Raw genomic sequence first — 19494 nt, 5'->3', positions numbered from 1 at the left:
ATATGAGTCTAATGATATTTCAGATTTAAATGGAGATGAAAATTTTGAGCATTCTAAAGGAGAATCAACCCATGATGATACTTATATGCCTACAAGTGATAGTGAATGTGAAAATGAGGAAGAGGATTGTCTAAGTGTAGAGGAAATTTCAGCCTTGTTAGATCTAGAATATCAAAAGCATGTTGAGAAAAATGACTCAAATTTTTTCTCAATTCACCAAGAAGCGCAAGTTGATGAATTGATGCACACTCAGGACATACTGGATGAAAGAGATGATCATTCCGAGGAATCATATGGTGAGGTCGAAGTAGAACATCATATGGTGTATGAACAAGAAGAAATTTTAGAAGATAATGTTGATGAAGACATTAGTCTTGTTGATGACACATTTGTTGGTCCAGACGTAAGCTCTCATGATAGTATGGCTGAATTTTCTATATTCTTGTACCCATTGTTCGAAGAAGAAGTAATAGAAGATAGGTCTGAATTTTCTGTGTTCTTGAATCCTTTATTTGAGGAAGATTTTCCATGCGGCCAAATCCATCAGCACCATGGTGAAGATAGCAGGTCTGATTTTGAATCATGAAGTGTATTCAGAGGGTGAAACATCTTTTGGTCCATCCTATGAGCAAGAGGTATATCAAACATGTGAAGGTGAGGTGGAATCAGCCATGCATAATGGGGAGGATATGTTGGAGAATAGTTCTGAAAATTTTGCAAGTATCATATCTCATGGAGTTCCTAATGAGGGACAGGTAACATTTCCTGAATATGTACTATCTTCAAAATCTTCTTGTGGAGATAAGCAATGTCTTGAATATGTAGATAGGTCAGATTGTGTAGAGAAAGGCATTCAAGAAGATGTTTTTGATCAAATACATGACTATGGGGATCTTCTATTCAGCAAGGACCACATTGCACCTCATGATTTCTCAAAGGCAATTAAGACGGATACCAAAGACTTCATTGATGAAATGGAGCCAATGAATATTCTTCATGAAGATGGAGCACCTACTACAAGTTCGATTTTTGGGCAGCAAACTAAAATGATGAAAGGAAAGTATATCATGAACAATAGGTTCAAAGTGTTACATAATCAAAATTAGGTGTTTGATAGAGGAAAAACACAATGTTCACTTTTTGGGGGGCCTGGGGCCACCCAATTTTGCCTTGCATCATGTGAAGCATGGATGCTTGGTCTGCTTCACCTAGAGATAGTTGGGATACTCATGTGAGCATATGCCCCCAAAAAGAGCCACTAATGGAGCTCAAAATTTTAAAATTTTTATGGTCTCCATTTGTGAAATAATGTAGAGACTTGATGAAGTATAGTAATAGATTGCAGAAGCAGAAGAAATAAGAGGACATCTAGGAAGTAGGAAACTTTGTACTGAAGCTCTTTCAACACTTAGATTACTAATCTTGTAGATGAGAGGAGTATCACATTGGCATTACAGAGACTTACAATGAGAGTTTGTTAGGAAATTTGTCTAATAGGTACAGGTCGGGCAATGCAGCATTGAAAACACTTCAAAGTTTACCTGTCCATAATCGTGCTAAGAATAATTTTGAAGAAAGAATCAAATAATGCATTAAATGGTAAAGGTCTACAATAAATCAGACAAAACATCAATAATGCATGGCAGAGTATCTACCTAGCATAGACAGGGAGCAACAGGTCATGGGAAAAGGCCATCATGGAAAAGGCCACTGGAAGTTATTGTTGAAGGAGAATATGCGTATAGTTTAAGACTATATCACCTGAACCTAAAAGAAATTAATATATCATTATTCTCACCCAGATGGCATACAAGTTTGAGTGGTGCGTTCTTAGCCAACAATGAGCTGCAAATATATACCTATAATCACAGTATGTTTATCATACAAACCTGATAGAAGGATTATTCCAAGAATACACAGTATGGTGACGGTGGTCAAATATTAGTATCATCATCAGCAAAATACGTATGCTTTGAGTCACGATGAATAAAGGTTAATGGTGGATATCTAACCCATATGCTCGGAGAGAAGTTTGCATCGCTTGTGAAAAGTGTAATATGCTGCGTCTTGATCTCTGTGTGCTTGGCTAAGAAGGAGCTATATTATGACTTTGTAATATAAATTCTATTATTTTATTTTTATAATAAAATAAAATGTTCTTTGTTTATTATTAAAGGCATGGAGATTTAAACTGCAGATGAATCATCCTTTCCAATAATTTTTGGAATTCTGTATACAATTTAAAAGTCGGATATGTGGACATGGTCATTTAGCATTTTAAATTGGATCATCACAAATATTGTGAAATATATAGTTTGTTCCGTATTTGTGTCCAGTTTGTCTCCCTACCAGAGGAGTTAAAGTCAAATCTGGACTAATTTAAGATTTGCATAAATATTCGATCTGTTGCATCTTGATTATTTAATTGTTGGCAGTATAAGTGTGTAGAACATTGTAAAGTTGTATGTGAAAATTCACTAAAGTTGACTCTATTGCCCGGATGAGCACAGGCACTGGTCTTTTTATTATTTGAAGTCAGAAAATCTCTAAATTCCTTCCTACAAGCATCGGATTAATTATTATTCGATTATTCATAACATTCAAACACTCAGCATCCAGTTTTAATTTTAATCGAGTTTGAGTACCTTGCTAGTCGAAGAACTCCAGAAGTTTAAATTCACTATAGAATAGCTTTGAACCAAGTAATCAGGTTCGAGGAGAAGGTCTACCTGCCTAGGTGTAGCGAAGCTTGAAGTGTAGAGGAATCAAGAAGTATTCTTGTTCGTTGGCCATAATTGATTGAGAAGTCCTATCAGAGAAGTGGTTGGCTCTTGGATTTCCAATTTGCGGTTTTGGGAACCAACAATTCCAACCCTAGCTTGCTACTTGTCTCATAAAGCACCCTGGCCAAACTATTTTGCGATGTCATTTTGAAATTTGCAAGTTTGATGCCACTATAGTTTGCACTTTTGACTATTGCCTTTTTTCCACAGGAAATTTGTTAAACACTTCACATTCAGTCTGATATTAATAGCTTCAGGGTTTGATTATTTCACTCACAAACAATTGTTTCAATACATAGCATTCTTATGAAATGTTAAAGTAAAACCATATTCTCTCGTGTATACAGGAGTTCCAGGGCTGCTCTCAATATATCTCAAAGTTGTACATTTGTTTGAATCAAAGAAAACTAAAAACTCAAACAAAGGACAACCAAGATACTGTAGCTTAAATATTATTCCCGATCTTCTCACAATCGTGACTTGTTTGTTTCTCCCAAGTAGGGATCATGGAGGTTCTCAGATTATGAGCAGCAATCATCTTTCCGTTCCTTTTAGCAGAAAATAAGAGTCTGAGGTCTTGAGAGAGTTATCCAGCTGAGTAATTTTCAAAACGTCTGGCGTTTGCTATTCCAATCCGATTATCTGCTTGAGTGCCAAATTCTCTTGTTAAGGTTAAGTGATTTTCACTAGTCTAATTCTTCAATCACCTTGTCTTCCAATTATTGTTGACTCAATATTCATGTTTCAAATTCAATGAATTCTTTTGGTAGCTCTCTGATGCCTAACCAACAATACAAAAGTGATACCGTCACTGGTTTCAATGCTTATTGAGACTGCTGCAGCACTACACGTGCCAACTAGACTATCTCCGATAATTACAACTCCTATTTTGTTGAGGGTGGATGCGTACTTCTATTCACTACAAGATATTGATGGCTTAGATTTTGGTTGACAACAACTTATTACAACCTTCTTACACACAGTTATATGATGTAGTCGCTTGCGCTCCCAAGTATTTTCCACCATGGTTATCCACAAATTGTGTGTAGTCTCCCACACTTGCAAAATGGAAAATATGCAACTCAACTAAAAACTTCTACCAATATCAAGTTGTCGTGATTGAAGTTTTAAATCAATGAAATGCCTCTTTAAACAACGTGAATGGTATAGGAAATTAGTTCTCTAAATTACATCCAGAACTTTACACTTCGATAGTATTGAAGGAGAATTACTTGATCCCAATTTATGAAATATATTCACACCCAAAAATTTATAGTGACGACGACATGTTTCAGAGACTACAGAATATGGGAAGAACATTTGGTGGAAATGATTAATATAATGCCATGCTATGCAATATGATTAACATAACGCCTTCGAATGACCCATATCCCTGTTCCAGGTATCGACCCTTTTGAGAATTAGATTCCTTCTTGTAGAATTGGTGATCATCCAATAAGGGAGCTTCATTTCAAATATTTTTCTTCCTCTTAATAGTTTGATGCTAATATTAATATATTCAAAGTATTGTTACAAGCCTCAAACTCGGCTCGGGATGGCGAGCCGTCCGAACTCGATAATTAAAAACCCTTGAAATTCAAAGATTTTTAAGGATTTCAAGTCTTTTTATGCATCATATAGCCAATTGGCATCAAATACACAATAGTTGAGATAAAAAGAAGCTACTTTGCACACAAACACAACTTTGAATAGACCACATAACTATAGATGCAATTTTTTAAAGGAAATTACTTAAAGTTAAACTAAATAACATAATAGAAATATAGTGTCATTGTCAAATGCCTACAATATCTATGAAATTAGAACTCCAAAACATATATCAAAATAAAGGTTCATAGTAGACTATTTCCTATGAGTATGCCTAAGATAAGTCATGGAAGACTCTAGAGCCATCCTCTCTCCTTATGTCTGAAGTTCAACCTCAGTGACATGCTCATCATGATCCTCCTCATTGTCATACTCATCCTCATAATCCTCTAAAAATGGAAATGCAACTCAAGTTTTTAAAATTCTCCTACAAAGGCTTCTTTTAACTCCTCTTAATTGTTAGATGCAAGCTATAAAGTGGCACATACAATTGGCAACTGATATATGAGAGTCAACCGATTTGCCAATCTATCTCCTAAAACCCCAATACTCTTCTCTCAAGCCTTCTTTCTCTATTGTTTGTGTTTGCAAGTGATAAAATGACCATTTTAGGTCTCGGACATGCAATACATGCCAAAAGAAGAAAGGAAAAATCATCGTGAGTCAGGGGTCCATGTAGACCCTCCCAAGACTGACCAAGTCTGGGGGCATGAGGCCCCTAGCCTCAGGGAGGCAGCCATGCCTAGGGGCCCATAGAGTCCTTGAAGGACTCGTCGAGTCTTATAACTATGATTTAAAGTTCTCTAAATTCATCTTGATTGTTTTTGAAGAAACAACCAACATCTATGGTCCACCAATTTTCAATAAACAAATTCACATGCTTAATTAGTATCATATTCCCCTCCCAATTATAACTTGCGGTCCCAACATGTGACTATAAACGCTAGCATTATAAGCTGCTGGTAAATATTCGCTCCACTACTAAAGTCTGGAGTAGATGCAAAATTTGAATTTTTTTTTAAACATAGCACTAATATAGTTGTGATGGGAAATTTGTAGATGCCGCCCTTACCTTTATGTCATGCCCGCCCTCGATATTCTAGACAGGGTTCAGTGTTTTGTTCTCAGATTGGTCATTGTAATTCCACTTGTAACAACAATAAATAATTTAGATCCTTGCTTGGAAACACCTGGAGTGCTACGCTGCTGCCAAGAATGTGAAATGCCTCTACTACCTATTCCCTTAGAGCTTCTACATATTGGTTACTTATCCCAAGATTGTTTGCTTTCATTGAACTCAATACGTATTTTGCCTTTGAAGGCCTAGATGTTTCTAAGATTTCTCTCATTTCATACCCATACAAGAGGAATTATGAGTTGATGCTAATTGTAGTAAAATCACTGTTGCTTTTTCCTTGACCAGATCAAACAGAAATTAAAACCTTGTAGACTCTATGATTTTCTGCGAAGCTTCACATGATAATAAAATTATGGTATCAACTTATAAGATTTAATTTTCCAAACACTAGATTAGACTCCGAATGCCACTATCATTTTTTTTTCGGAATATGAAATGGTTTCTCCCATTAATGTCTTTGTGCTCACAACATGCCCAACGTTGCAAAAAGACTAATGGAAAAGCTTTGACCAATAGAAGGATTCGATTAATATGAATTCTTTTTTCAGATAATGTTCGACTATGGTATGAATTGCAATATATTTCCAAAGGCCAAAACCTTCTTACAATAAAGGATTTTAATTTACCTTTGTTGCAATCACCACCGGAAATATAAAATATTTTCACACTTAATATGAAGTGGTGGTGACATATTATTGCTTCCTTCACAATTAAATATTGTCCAACTCTAATGTAGAAAAAGATAATAAATCAAGCCCACACAAATTTTCTTGGGTTAAATATTCCTTAAGTTATGCCTAGAAAATATTTCGTTTTTCCCATACCAAAATATTAAAAACATAGTAACACGGGGATGCGTCTGCCCCTTTTTTGCCCCATGGATCGGGAGCGGGGATGGGGACACATTAGGGACTTGGGAACTTCGTTCGCCCATCCCCAACGGTGCCACTAGATTCCACCACCACCACTGAGGATGGACGCCTTGGTGTTAACTATTTGCTGATTTGACTATTTATGTTTGATGTTCCAATTCAATGCAATGTTCAAGTATTTACTCTTAAACTGCAATACATCTTTTCATAACTAACATTTTAAGTACCATATGTATAATATATACAAACAACTACCCCCCCCCGGTCCCTCGCCACTTTCCCCAAATTAAGGCCCCTTTGTGTTCCCATCCTGGAAACTTGTCCCCTTGTTCCCCCATCCCCCAGGGTGGTGTAACTATGATTAAAATTGTATAACTTTGATAATCAGAAAATTATCTTTTGTGGCAAAACAAAATGTTGAGAATAATAGAAATTAGTGTGGCACTAAAGATGAATCAAACGCTGGATTAAAATATTTCTTTGTTTTTTCCAACTCTGATAGAAATTTCAGAACTGCATTATCTATTACTCCGTTTGTATATCTGCAACTAAGTTTTGATCGAACTTCTGACTATACCTAACATGATGGGAGATTTGATGCCCTGAGACCACTATAATATCCCTAACTATATATTATCCCCAATTTATCTCAAAATGAAACACTGAAATTGAAACAACAAATTTGCATGCAATTTTTTGTCAATAACCAACAATAATACAAATTGTCAGGAAAAAAATTCAGCCTTCCACAATTAATATTACTCTATAATCTTCAGCAAAGTCAGAATCAAATCCAATCGTAGATACAATAACTACAAGATTGGATAATAGAAAAGATGAACCTTGAATACAATGTGAAACATTCGCGTAGTGTCTCCAACTGACAATGGGTTTCCATCCACTGCCCATGCTTGAGGGTTTCCATCCTCTAGCCCACCAAAAGTTGTAGCTTTCTAAAAGCTCTCCAAGAGAGAAAAGAAATCCAAAATCAATAACCAAGCACGCTGAAAATGAAGTGCCTTTCTTCTCTTATTACTAAAATAATGTGACCCTTCAACCTCCCTCTCCTCTCTTTTCATCTTATTCCTGCTCTGTCACTTGTTTGCCCACTTTAAATTGACCTTTTTATAAATTTACTTTGTGCTTTTCTTAAGCCAATTTTAGTATTACACGAATATGTCCTTAAATTTCCTAATGTTCCAAAAAGGGGACAATATAGATGTATTTACAATGTTGAAGTTGGCTTATAAGATCATCAATCTTGCCAGTGGCAATAGTTCTTTGCAGTGGTTTTGTTTAGAGCATCATAATTGGTGACTAATTGGCACTACACTGTTAATGGTTCTACAAGGAATCTAAATAAGTAGAACAAATGACAAAATAATGAACAATATATCTTGGGAAAAGCCTCCACCTGAGGGGGAAGACCCATCCACACCATGAACAATCTCTTTATTGAATAATAATCTGAGTGCAATGTTTATGGAAAGCTAAACATATATAGAGTGCTATGTTTAACATCTTTAATAAGATCTCATTAGCAAGGGATTGCAACCTTGAACTTCTCCCTCCCAGAGAAGAACTCATTAATAAGGGATCGCACCTCGAACTTCTTCCTCACAGAGAATAACTTGTTAACAAGGGATTGTACCTCAAACTTCTCCCTCACAGAGAAGAACTCATTAACAAGCGATAGCACCTCAAACTTCTCCCTCGCAAAGAAGAACTCATTAAAAGATCATCTGAATGCTGAGACTTCCTCTCAACAGGGACAACAGACTCAAAGCTTTGATTATCACAATAAATTAATTTAATCCAATCTTTGACCAAACAAGGAGCTTTTGCAGTCCCACCGCTACACGGGCTTGCTTATCTTCTACAAAGGAAAAGACATTCTCCCTCTACTACTCAAGCTCCCTCTGAATCTTATTTCCTCCTGATAGAAGAAATTGATCACAAATCACTGAACCTCATACCACAGAGAACAATATCCTCAGGACTGGACACTCCAAACACCTCTCTCCAATGTGCAAAATTGTCTAAATTAACCCAAAAGCTACACACAGCTTTGTTCTTAAACACGAATTGTTTCTAATGCCAACAACAATTCCTTGTTCTGCATAATACACGACATAAAAGGAAAGAACCCACAAAATACAGAAGCTTGTCTCAGCAAGAAGTCGTCCTCCCAGTCCTGCATTTCACAATAGCAAAGGATACAAGACATGTCTCAAAATCAATATGAAACTGCCATTTTACAATTCAGCAATGTTGCTTTTCAATCCTCACTTCTTCAAAGTGGAGAAAGAACGGGCAACAACAAGAGTGCTTTCAAGAAGCCAAATAGAAGTAAACAGCCGTCCTGACAATGTCTTAAAAACATGATCTCCATCCCCAGCTATGGTCAACAACATCACCGAAAGGTAAAAAGAATCGTTCCACCTCAAAAGTTTTTGAAAAATGCATCACCGTGGTTCCAACTTTAATACACATAATGACCACTCCAAGAGCAAGTCCAACCTTTATCCAAATCCACATTTTACCTTTCTTAATATCCACAATATATATATGATGAAACAAATGATATTCAGATCATGCTCTTAGAACTCCACGAGAACACTGTAAATTGTGATATACTCAAACTCTTCAACAGGATTCTCCAATACAAATAATACTTGTCGATAATCACAAAATCTTCACATGGATACAATACCAAAATTCTCTATCAAAAGATCAACTCAAGAAATACAACCACAAAAATTCAAGCTCAGAAATACATCACACAACAAACATAATACACAATAGAATCATCAAGACACTTGACTAATCTTGTCACATTTATAATAGGCAGCATTAGGAAGAAGACCTTGAAAAATACTTGGCAATAATCATACACGAGTAAAGGGTTGAAGAATGTAATGGATAGCCATTTCATTTTGAACATATGACCCTTAAAATCCACAGCGTAGGATGCTTCGCCTTCAATATGGAGAACTCTCGAGTCACTTAACTTCGTACGCACAGAAGTATCTAAATATACACACGAGATTTGCAACAACTTCAATGCATTCATCTGCTTGAAATGAGCAATACTGGCAGTAAAGGGTGAATTACACTCTCTACACTGTCTCCATTATCTCCTGTTTGAAGTGATGATGGATCGGGATTTTTCCTTCATCGAATAACAATCCACATGGCTCCTGATTATAATTATATCTTTAATCACAGCACGAAAGCGCACCAAGGAAAACATCGTGAACTTAGTCATATGATGAAGGAAGGAAAACAATTTCTAGAAGCAACTGATCTAATCCATTCATAGATAATACAAGTTCTAATAATTACGGTTTTTAACAGGTAATATTTAGTTTAGAAGATGAAACTAAATCAAGAGCTAATCTATATACTTAAAGAATTCTTATACTTATCTCCCGAATGCACCTTTGACTCTTCTCTCCATGCATGAGATGCTAGCTTAAACTTGGTTCTGATACTATGTTAATGTTTCTACTAGGAATTGAAATAAGCAGCAAAACATGACATAATAATGATCAATAAGGCACAATTTATCCTAGGAAAATCCTCCACCAGAGGTAAAAAACACAGCCACACCAAGAAAAGTCATTTTTGTAAACAGTAATCTGACTACACTGCTTATGAAAATCCAACTCCATAAAGAGTACTCTGCTCAACACCTTTAGTGTCAAGAGAACAATATCTTTGATCCACACTTGAAAGCTAAAAACAATACAGAATATTGGCAAAAGACTGATATATAAATACATATCGTAATATCCAAGAACTTGATCGATTCCATATGGAAGGCTCTCCATCTTCCCACACAGAAGAATCTTCCTATTCACTATGCAGACAGTCTTCACATCTCCACGTGGGTTCTTTATGTATACCAAGGGAAGGTGACTTCATATTAATAAAAATCAAATTCAAATGCTGTGCTCAAGCTGAACATTACATGTAAATAAAATATTACCTGTAGCTACAGACTTCAACATAAACAAATGTGGTATGTGTACAGTCATTTTGGGTTTTATCTTGCCACAATGTTACATAAAAGCATCAGCAATGAAGGCTTGTAATGTGCCATAACCCATATATTTAATTAAATAATAATTCGTAAAACAATTACACTCCCGGTTCAAGAGAGCCCTGGTAGGAAAGAACTGGGCATAGAAAACCTCCTGTCTTGCTCATATAAAGTTACTGTAGTCACAAAGTTTACATAGGACAACCCGTTAAAACATATGAATTCAATGTTGACGTGATCCAAGGAAGGAATGTTACATAATCCTGAACATTCTCCTCTGATCCATTTAAACTCTTTATCCCACTGAACTTATTCCGCATGATACAATATACTATGTGCCAGGCTATAAGGTCTTTCTGGTTATGGCCAAATACATTCAAGCTCTGAGAATTTATTAAAATATAACAACAAAATATAACCACATCTTTTGTAAAGAAGCCAGAGATGCTTGTTATTCTAATCATGTGGAATTTGAGAATCTAGATGATATTGACATGTAGCTTTATCATTTTTGTGATAGAATACAAAAAATGTAAATACTGAAAATAAATGCCTTTAAAATCCATAACTTTTTAAAGGTGTTTATGGTAAAGCATTTAATTGCGTCTGTGAAGGTTTTATTTTGTGGTTGCTATTTTCTAATATCATCTAATACCATCTGATGGTGTTCTTTCCAGGTGTTGAACTGCCATGATTCAGTGATATACATATTATCCCCCTTGAGTTATGCAACTGTGAATGGATGCTCGGATGCTACAATTGTGCTTGGAGCTGTTGGAAAGGTATAAGTTGAGTGTTTTATTTTATTTCTAGTGGCATTGTTTTTGCCATTTTTCATTTCCCAAAGGAACACTCTTAAGTATAAGTTAGTTTTCTTTTCGGTAAGTGGCATATTTCAAAGATCACTTGGCTTGTAATTTTTGACTAATGGTATTTCCTTACACTTATACAGAATCAATCAATGCATGGATTTTTCGTATCTGTCTATAAATTCCTTGGGTGTATTGATATTGAATATGTACATGATCAACACAATTTTCTGCCAGAATTTCTTTCGATTATGGCCTTCCAAAAGATTGATAAAAAAAACCAAACTATTAGAGATAGAAAAAAATTATTTGAGTTTGTTGGAATCGGCAGATCTGTTGGAAAAGTCAAGTCTTAGATTGGAAGTTTTTGTAGTAATTTTGTAACTAAATTCAGTTTAAGAGTGTCTTCTGGTAATTTCAACCAGTGTAACACTAGTACTTGAAATGCTAGTTATAAAATGATGTTTCAGTATAATATATGAAATTAAAACACTTGAACATAGCAAAATTGCAACACAAACTAGAACCATTAAACATTCAACATAGTAACATAGTACATACCCAATAGTAACATTCAAAAATGAAAATTCAAATAGAAATTCAAGTACCTATACCAGCAGTGGCGTGGTTGTAGAATTGCGGAGGTGGGGGTACTAGGGTACTCCAAGTACCCGGTGCGGGAATGTCTTAGGGACGGGCACTTCAAGGCTTGGGAGGGGTTGCAAGTCCCTGTGTTTCACTGATTTTAACATACATTTTACATAAATCTCTAATTAGCTTTGGCCACTTTCTAGGATATATTTGTTTCTGAGTATTCAGGTTCAAATAAAGGGTGAAAGAAATGGAATCTGCTGTTTCTCTTTGGTTTTCTCCAACAATGGATTATGGTAGTTGAATATGTTTGTGGATTGTTTTTCATGAAATGTTTACCATCCATACCATTTTTGGCTTGACTAGCTTTTCTATCAGCTGTGGTCTGTCAGATTGGATTACTACAAATGCACCACCAAGAAAGTAGTCTTCAGCATGTTGGTTTATATATATGCTGGGGTATTAACTAAATATAAATGTATAGAGAGACAATGAGTAATGACTGTAGGTATTGCCATGCAAGATGACAATGTAAAGATGATGAGATTGATGATTAGCATTCATTAAATCCTTTGTGGAGTATGAGAAAGGGAGATGAACTTAGAACCTGTACATGATGTTTAATATGTTAGTCACACCATTGAATATATCGCTTAGGATGAACCATAGTTTGCATACCCAGACTCAGACTACTTGACAAGCCCAAAATCGTCAACTTGGAAAAAACTTGGCATATCCTGACAATAAAATGGCAAAACCTTGACAACTTATACTAATATTAAAATATGTTTATGGAACATGTTTGTTTTTGTAAATTCAATTACAAAATGGATTTAATTAAAAATTGACATCTTAAAAAGAGAAGATGCATGGCTTAATTGAGAAAACATGTGAAAAACATGTTTTAATCAGCGTTTTACTTGTGTTGATATTTCTAACCATGTTTTTTTGCGACTATAAAAGCACGAGTTAAACATGTGAAATATTGTGTAGCAAAAAAATTAGAGTACTTAACAATGTGGACAGTTATCCTCGATATTATGTTGCTCAAATTCTGGGAAAACTCCTGTGAAACTTGTCCATTTCATAGTCCGCATCCTATAAGCACACATATCAAGGCAATTTTCAAGTGCTCTTTTGCATTGGTCAATCCCTTGTAAAGTCCTTTCAACTAGATCTCCTTGAATATTTTTTTAAGAAGTGTATTTCTGGGAGTCTTTCTCCATAATTGCAGGATCAGAGTCTTTCCCCATAATTGCATGCATCCTTCACTGCACCTTGCAGTTTGGGTTTTAGAAATCAGACTGCAAACTCCAAGCAACAATCCGTATGTGCATTCCACAGATGTAAATCGGGTTTTGAAACCCAATTTACACCATCTCATTGATCATCAATGGGGTTTTAAAAACCTAATTTTTATCATTCCTTTGTACATAAACCAGATGCAAATTGGGTTTTAAAACCAGACTTACATAAACCCTGCACAACACAACCCAAAGTGCATATTGTTAAGTATTTAACCTGACAATATACAGGTCTGAAAGTGCAGATCGCACTAGACCTTCTTACCTTATATATAATTGGTGTTTCCTTGAATGATATAACACTCTAGAAAGCTGGCAACTTCTTAGAAACTGTTTGGTATTGGTTAACTAATCTAACACACTTTGTTAGTTAGCATAAGTTATAAAATGCCTTACTAATCGCCGATTTCTAGATAGGATTTTATTGGTTAAGTTAGTAAGGGACATATCCCTTTGAGGGACAAATCCTTTAGCACTAATATTTAGAGAGGTTATTGGTGCAGTTAGAGAACACGCAGAAATAATTAAGTATGCTCTTCTAAGCACCAATATCCGGTGATTAAGATCAGAAGATACTCTCATTTAAAAGGTTGATTATTACTTATTGTATCAGTGTCAGAGAAGTTCGGTGTTCTCCATATATTACACAATTAAGGTTATTTCCTCAGCAATATCATCACACTGATCTATTGCAGATATATATATGTGTCAACTTCTTCAATAATCTGATTATTAGAAGACCATTCTCAGCTTCCAAGTACTGAAGTAAAAGTCTGATATAGAAAGGATACAGAATTTGCAGAATCTTTATGTGGTATTAGAGCTCTGATAGTTGAACCTAGGCTCTGCAAAATTCAATTATCAGACTCTGTATATATCTAGCAACTATCTTCTATCTTCAATGGCATACACAATTAGACCCGAGGACAGGTTTGATGGGAAAGAGCACTTTGATGCCTGGAAATTCAGAATCATGATGATTCTTGACGAGAACGATGTAAAACAATTTGTTGATGGAGCATCCAAACAATCTCGAGTTGAGCCTCACAAATCTATCTGGAGCAGAGGAAATAAAAAAGCTATTCAAATCATCTTGGATGGAGTAAAAAATGATATCGTACCTATGCTTACAAAACATCAAACTGCCTTTGATATGATGAATGCATTACGAAATGCATATGAAGTAAACAATGCAGCTAGGGTTCTCGCACTAAAAAGACAACTGAATCACATTCAGATAAAGAAAGGAGAATCGATAAACTCTTACATCCTAAGAGTTGCCAGCATTAGAGATGAACTATCAAGTATAGGAACCACTATCAGTGACACAGAATTAACACTTATGGCTATAGATGGATTGCTAGTTTCATGGGAGACATTTGCACAAGGAATAAGTGCCAAAGATAATTTTCTGGACTTTATCAGACTCAAGAAAGGTTGTCTTCAAGAGGAATTCAAAAAACTAAAGAAAAGAGAGAAACCGAAAGCAGAAGATGAAGAACTTCATGTTCTTAATACAAACTCCTATAAGGGCAAGAAGAAGCATTTCAAGAAGAAAAAGGGAAATCAAAAGAATGGAAAACCCAAGAAAGATCTATTTAAAATGAAGTGTTTCAAATGTGAAAAATTTGGACACTACAGATCTAATTGTCCTGAAAATTCCAAACAACAAGCAAATTGTACAAATGTTATTGGAGAAGAAGATACTTGTGATCCTGAGAACCGTTTTTTGTATTCCTCACTATCAAATGAAATTTCAAATAAAGCATGGGTAATTGATAGTGGATCTTCTAGACATATAACGGGATACAAAGAAACACTAGACTCTTTATTAGAGAAGGTTAATAGTGAAGTTATCATTGGTGATAATTCAACACACTCCATTGAAGGAATTGGAAATTGTACTTTGAAATCAAAATCAGGAAATACTTTTCTTCTTAAAGGTTTATCTCAATAACAACACTTGAAGATGATGGGCACAATGTTGCATTCGTGGATGGCAAAGTATTAACTTGGGGAAAGAACTCCTCCATCAAGAAAGCAAAGTTAATTGGTCAGAGAAAAGGATATTTGTATGAATTGAATATAAAATCTAGTCAATTTATTCAAGCCCTAGTTCATGAAGCTGCAGATATAAATGAAATATGGCACATAAGATTAGGGCATCTAAATTTCAAAACTTTAGCAACTATGGAGAAGATGGTTATTGGATTACCTAAACTAAATAAAGACCACCCAAGTATTTGCAAAGGGTGTGCTCTAGGTAAGAACACCAGAAGTCCCTTTCATGATAGTACTTGGAACACAAATAATGTACTTGAATTAATTCATTCAGATTTTTATGTGGACCTATGTTTGTTTCTTCTCTTGGAGGATTTTGGTATTATCTCTTGTTCATAGATGACTTCTTTAGGAAAACATGGATTTACTTTTTAAAATGCAAGGAATCAAAAGAAATCCTATAAAGATTTAAAGAATTCAAAACATTAATTGAAAACTTTTCAAGGCATAAAATTAAAACCCTTAGAATTGATAACGGAGGAGAATATACCTCAGACTTCTTTAAAAGGTTTTGTGAAGAATCAGGGATTAAGAGGGAGTACATTGTTCCTTATAATCCAAAACAAAATGGGGTAGCAGAAAGAAAGAATATGACAATTATAGAAGTTGCTAGAGCTATGATTTATGACCAAAATCTGGAATATTATCTGTTGGTGTTTGAAAACGTTGGAGGGTTTTCAATATCCCACTGAGAAAGTGATGCATCTAGGGGCAGCTAACTCCCATTTTCAACATGCCATTTCTGACAACAGGCCAACTATAAGGCATGACCCTTTTTCTACTTCAGGCTCTGCCAAACCTAGGCGGGTAGACCTCAGATTCAATTGATACCGTACTAGTGCAAAAACATATCCCTGAATCTATTAAGCAGATATAAACTCTTATTTCTCCTAGTAACTCATGAAATGACACAGATCTGCAGTAGCTAAATGCAAATCTAGAATATCCACAAGTTGAGTGAGGGCATTCTATTTAGGTCCTTCAACATGAAATGAAAGAACGCTTGATTAATAATGTTGATTCCAACAAACTCTCAAATATGCAGCAGTAAGACTTAATGATCCTGTAGCTGATCAGTGCCTTAACCATTGGGCAAATCCATGAATTAAAAACATACATATGGATATCTGATACTTATACATATATTCAGATATTTGATCTATCTATTTAACTTGTAAATAGACATCTGTGCTCAATCTGAACCTCATTCTTATCTTATATCCCCATCAGCAAACTTGCAACACTGTTAATTCCTTGAAGCATTTACATAACTTCTTGAGTCATAAGCAACAATGAAATAACATACAGCCTTAAGGGACTGCAACTACGACCCAGGCTCTTTGTTCAAAGGCCATAAAACATTGAAACTTACTGATAAAGGAGACAAGATTCAAGATGAAACTCAATTTGTTGTTCCTTGTATTAATTTCCTTGAAACAATACAACCATATGCATGAAATGAAAGCATGAAAAACACCTAATAGATTTGGACTATCTGTATTTATCTTTCCTATTGCTTTTCATTCAAGAAGAATTTGCAGAAGAATGGAGGTGGAATCACAGTTCTGGATCCAAAGAAGTGGTCTCACAGAATGACTGTAAATTTCCTACCAACAATGGTTTCACAGTAACAAAAAACTGGAACCCTTCAAATGACAGAAAGAAAGAATGATATAGACAAAATGAATTCTCGAATCTGATTTTAGAATGACAGGTGTCCACTTGAAATTCAATCCTTTGGCAACTGAAAAACCTCTTTCTTTTTTCTTCCCATTTTGATCTGATCTTGTTTCATCATTTTATGTAACAAACTTGCAAAATATCCCTTTCTAAATGATGAAAACTGTGTGAGTCACCAAAATATCTTAATTGCCTTATGAGAATGCTAGTGAAATTTCAGTTTTTACTGAGTGAATGTGTTCAAATTTCGACCCATACTGTATTTCAACTGTTTTTTAACCATATTCATGCATATTCAGGTCATTACCTTGCCAAAAATCAATTCTGAACTTCTTCACCTGAATGCGGTTGCAGATTAGACATCTGGGACAAAACCTTCTGTAACATGAACCAGCTGCTTCCTGTGCAAAAACAAACTTCAGAATCAGAAAGTTCGTCTTTTGCCGATCCCAGCGATATATAACATCGCCTATTTTGCCTTCTGGAAACCCCCTGAAACTTAGTTTGAAAAACACCCTCCTTGGTAGAAAACCAAATTTGTAACTCTTTGATTTTAAATTTCGAAAAATTTAAAATGCTTTAAAGTTAAAACTTTATAAGATGCCCCCTTTTGATTTAAAACTAAATGAGAACGTGAGTCACCTTTTAAAAACAATTTTAAAAGAGAAAATTTAAAATCATTTTATTTTACCCATCCCTCCAATTTCGTGGTCAACTGACTTTGACCAGCTGCCATATGTCCATTCATGATTCGTCCACCTCTGCTTCATCTGCCACGTCACCATCTATTCTGGGCCCAGTGACATGTCAATTGCTCCCTTCCCCGCATTATTTATCTAGTGCGCACTTTGTTTTTGCGGGGAAGCGCCATCCACCAGATCGTGACACGTGTCACGATCTGAACGCTTCTCGTCTAAGCTGCTCTGCGACGCCACCTCATCATCTCCCGGGCCCGTGCTACCACATGGTGGAAATCCGCATTCCCGCAATATTTATCTGTCGTGCACTTTATTTTTGCGGGGAAGTGAGCACCGCCATATCTCACCACTTGTCGAAATCTTGGTCCTCATCACCACATCAGCGTTAATGCACTTTTGTATAAAATTTTGCATTTCCTCCGTCCTACTGACGTCATCCATGGGGACCACAACATGCGCCTTGGCTTCCAAAAGCCTCTTAGTTCAGTTCACATTGAGTAGTGAGTGCAATTGTAATTATAATGCATAAAGGCTTTCCCACTGGCCAATGTGGGATTTTTGTGCTAGACTGTTTCTCCCCTATCCTGGGCGGCTTCATTTTCTTGCAATCCTTGGCATGCATATGGGACTCCTTCATTGTCTCTGGCGTCCTCCTTTACTGGCGGCTCTCTTTTCATGGCATCTCAGACTTCTTGTCGCCTACTACACTTTTCATATGTCTGGCCCCATTCTTTTCCATTCACATGGGTTATTTTGCTCTAGATGTGGGTTGTCTTTTTCTATTTGCTAGTGGGTCCATTCTTTCTTTGCATTAGCGTGAGCTTCATTTAGGAGGTGTGTTCATTGTTTAGCTTGGATGGTGCATTTGACTGCGTGAAGTGTTCTTTTTTTTATTGCAGCAGGGTTCTACTCATTAGCGTGAATGTTCTTTGCATTGCGGAGGATGCTCTCAGAATTGCCGTCCTCTGTTCTGGTCTTTTTTAGTCGGCTTTGCTTTCTAACGGTTCTGTTTTTAGCAGAATATCACCTTTGTTTCTAAAGGCTCTACTTTCTAAAGGCTCTGCGATCCTCTTTGTTGGCACCTTACCTTATCATAGCGTCAATGTTCTGTTCTTTAGAACTCACGTGGGATCCTTTTAACATAGTGTGAGATCTTTCTATGCAATGCGCTAACTTCTTTTCTCTTTGCTGCCCCTGTTCTCTAGTCTTTCTTGCATGCTTGATGTGTGGACTTCCCTGCACACACCCTGAGCTCTTTTGCCTTGGGCGGATGCTCTGTTTTAGGCTGGGGCTGCTGGTGTGGGTCTCGTTTTTGACTGGAGCCTTCTTTCATTAAAACGTGAGGGTCTCCTTTCTCTATTTGGCGTGAGTCATCTTCTATGATTGCTTAGTGTGAAAACCCCTATTTATGCGCTGAGGATTTCTGTTCTCCCTGCAGCTTTTCCATGGTTGCTTGTAATACGTTGGAGTCTTCCTATGTTTGCTCCCACTCTCATACGGATGGGCTCTTGCCTTTTTATGCATTTGATTTGCCACAGGTAGTTTGATATGTTTCTTTCCTTTTTAACACGCTAAACAGAACTCCTCTTAACGTCTTACCTTCAACCTGCAATTTGGCGTGGCTTCATCATTAAAACATCTTTTTTATTTATGTATAAACAACTGTAACACTTTCAACTCCAATAAAGATGATGGAACTATTGTGTTGCTATGTCATTTGGCATAATGATGATGCGCAGGCATGTTAAAGCTGATGGAAGGGATTGCTTGTCTGCTTCTTTAACATACTTTGCTAGAACAAGTAGATTCATTATTAGAACTTCATTTTTACTGGAGCTTGTGTCCACATTGTCATCTCCATCACCATAATGGAAAACCTTGGATCTCTCGCTTCTGGAGTCATGC

At 36.0% G+C, this 19494-nt stretch overlaps 1 protein-coding gene across 3 annotated transcripts in view; it reads left to right on the top strand.

Annotated features, from left to right (window-relative positions):
• The window catches only part of LOC149578385 (uncharacterized), a 141521-nt gene that overhangs the window by 41472 nt on the left and 80555 nt on the right, over positions 1-19494 (top strand). For all 3 annotated transcript variants that reach the window (XR_016364409.1, XM_089828710.1, XM_089828721.1), the window contains exon 4: positions 11124-11228. Coding sequence is in view for 2 of the 3 variants with exons in the window: in XM_089828710.1 (XP_089684836.1) it covers positions 11124-11228 (105 nt within the window). In the remaining variant the exon portion in view is untranslated. The remainder of the gene's footprint in view (positions 1-11123; positions 11229-19494) is intronic.

This window comes from Cupressus sempervirens, chromosome 1 (assembly GCF_028749045.1).
Source record: "Cupressus sempervirens isolate cs-2001-9-10 chromosome 1, ASM2874904v1, whole genome shotgun sequence".
Lineage (NCBI taxonomy): Eukaryota > Viridiplantae > Streptophyta > Pinopsida > Cupressales > Cupressaceae > Cupressus > Cupressus sempervirens.
The sequence above is the reverse complement of the archived record's forward strand: the minus strand, read 5'-3'. Positions and strand labels throughout refer to the sequence as shown.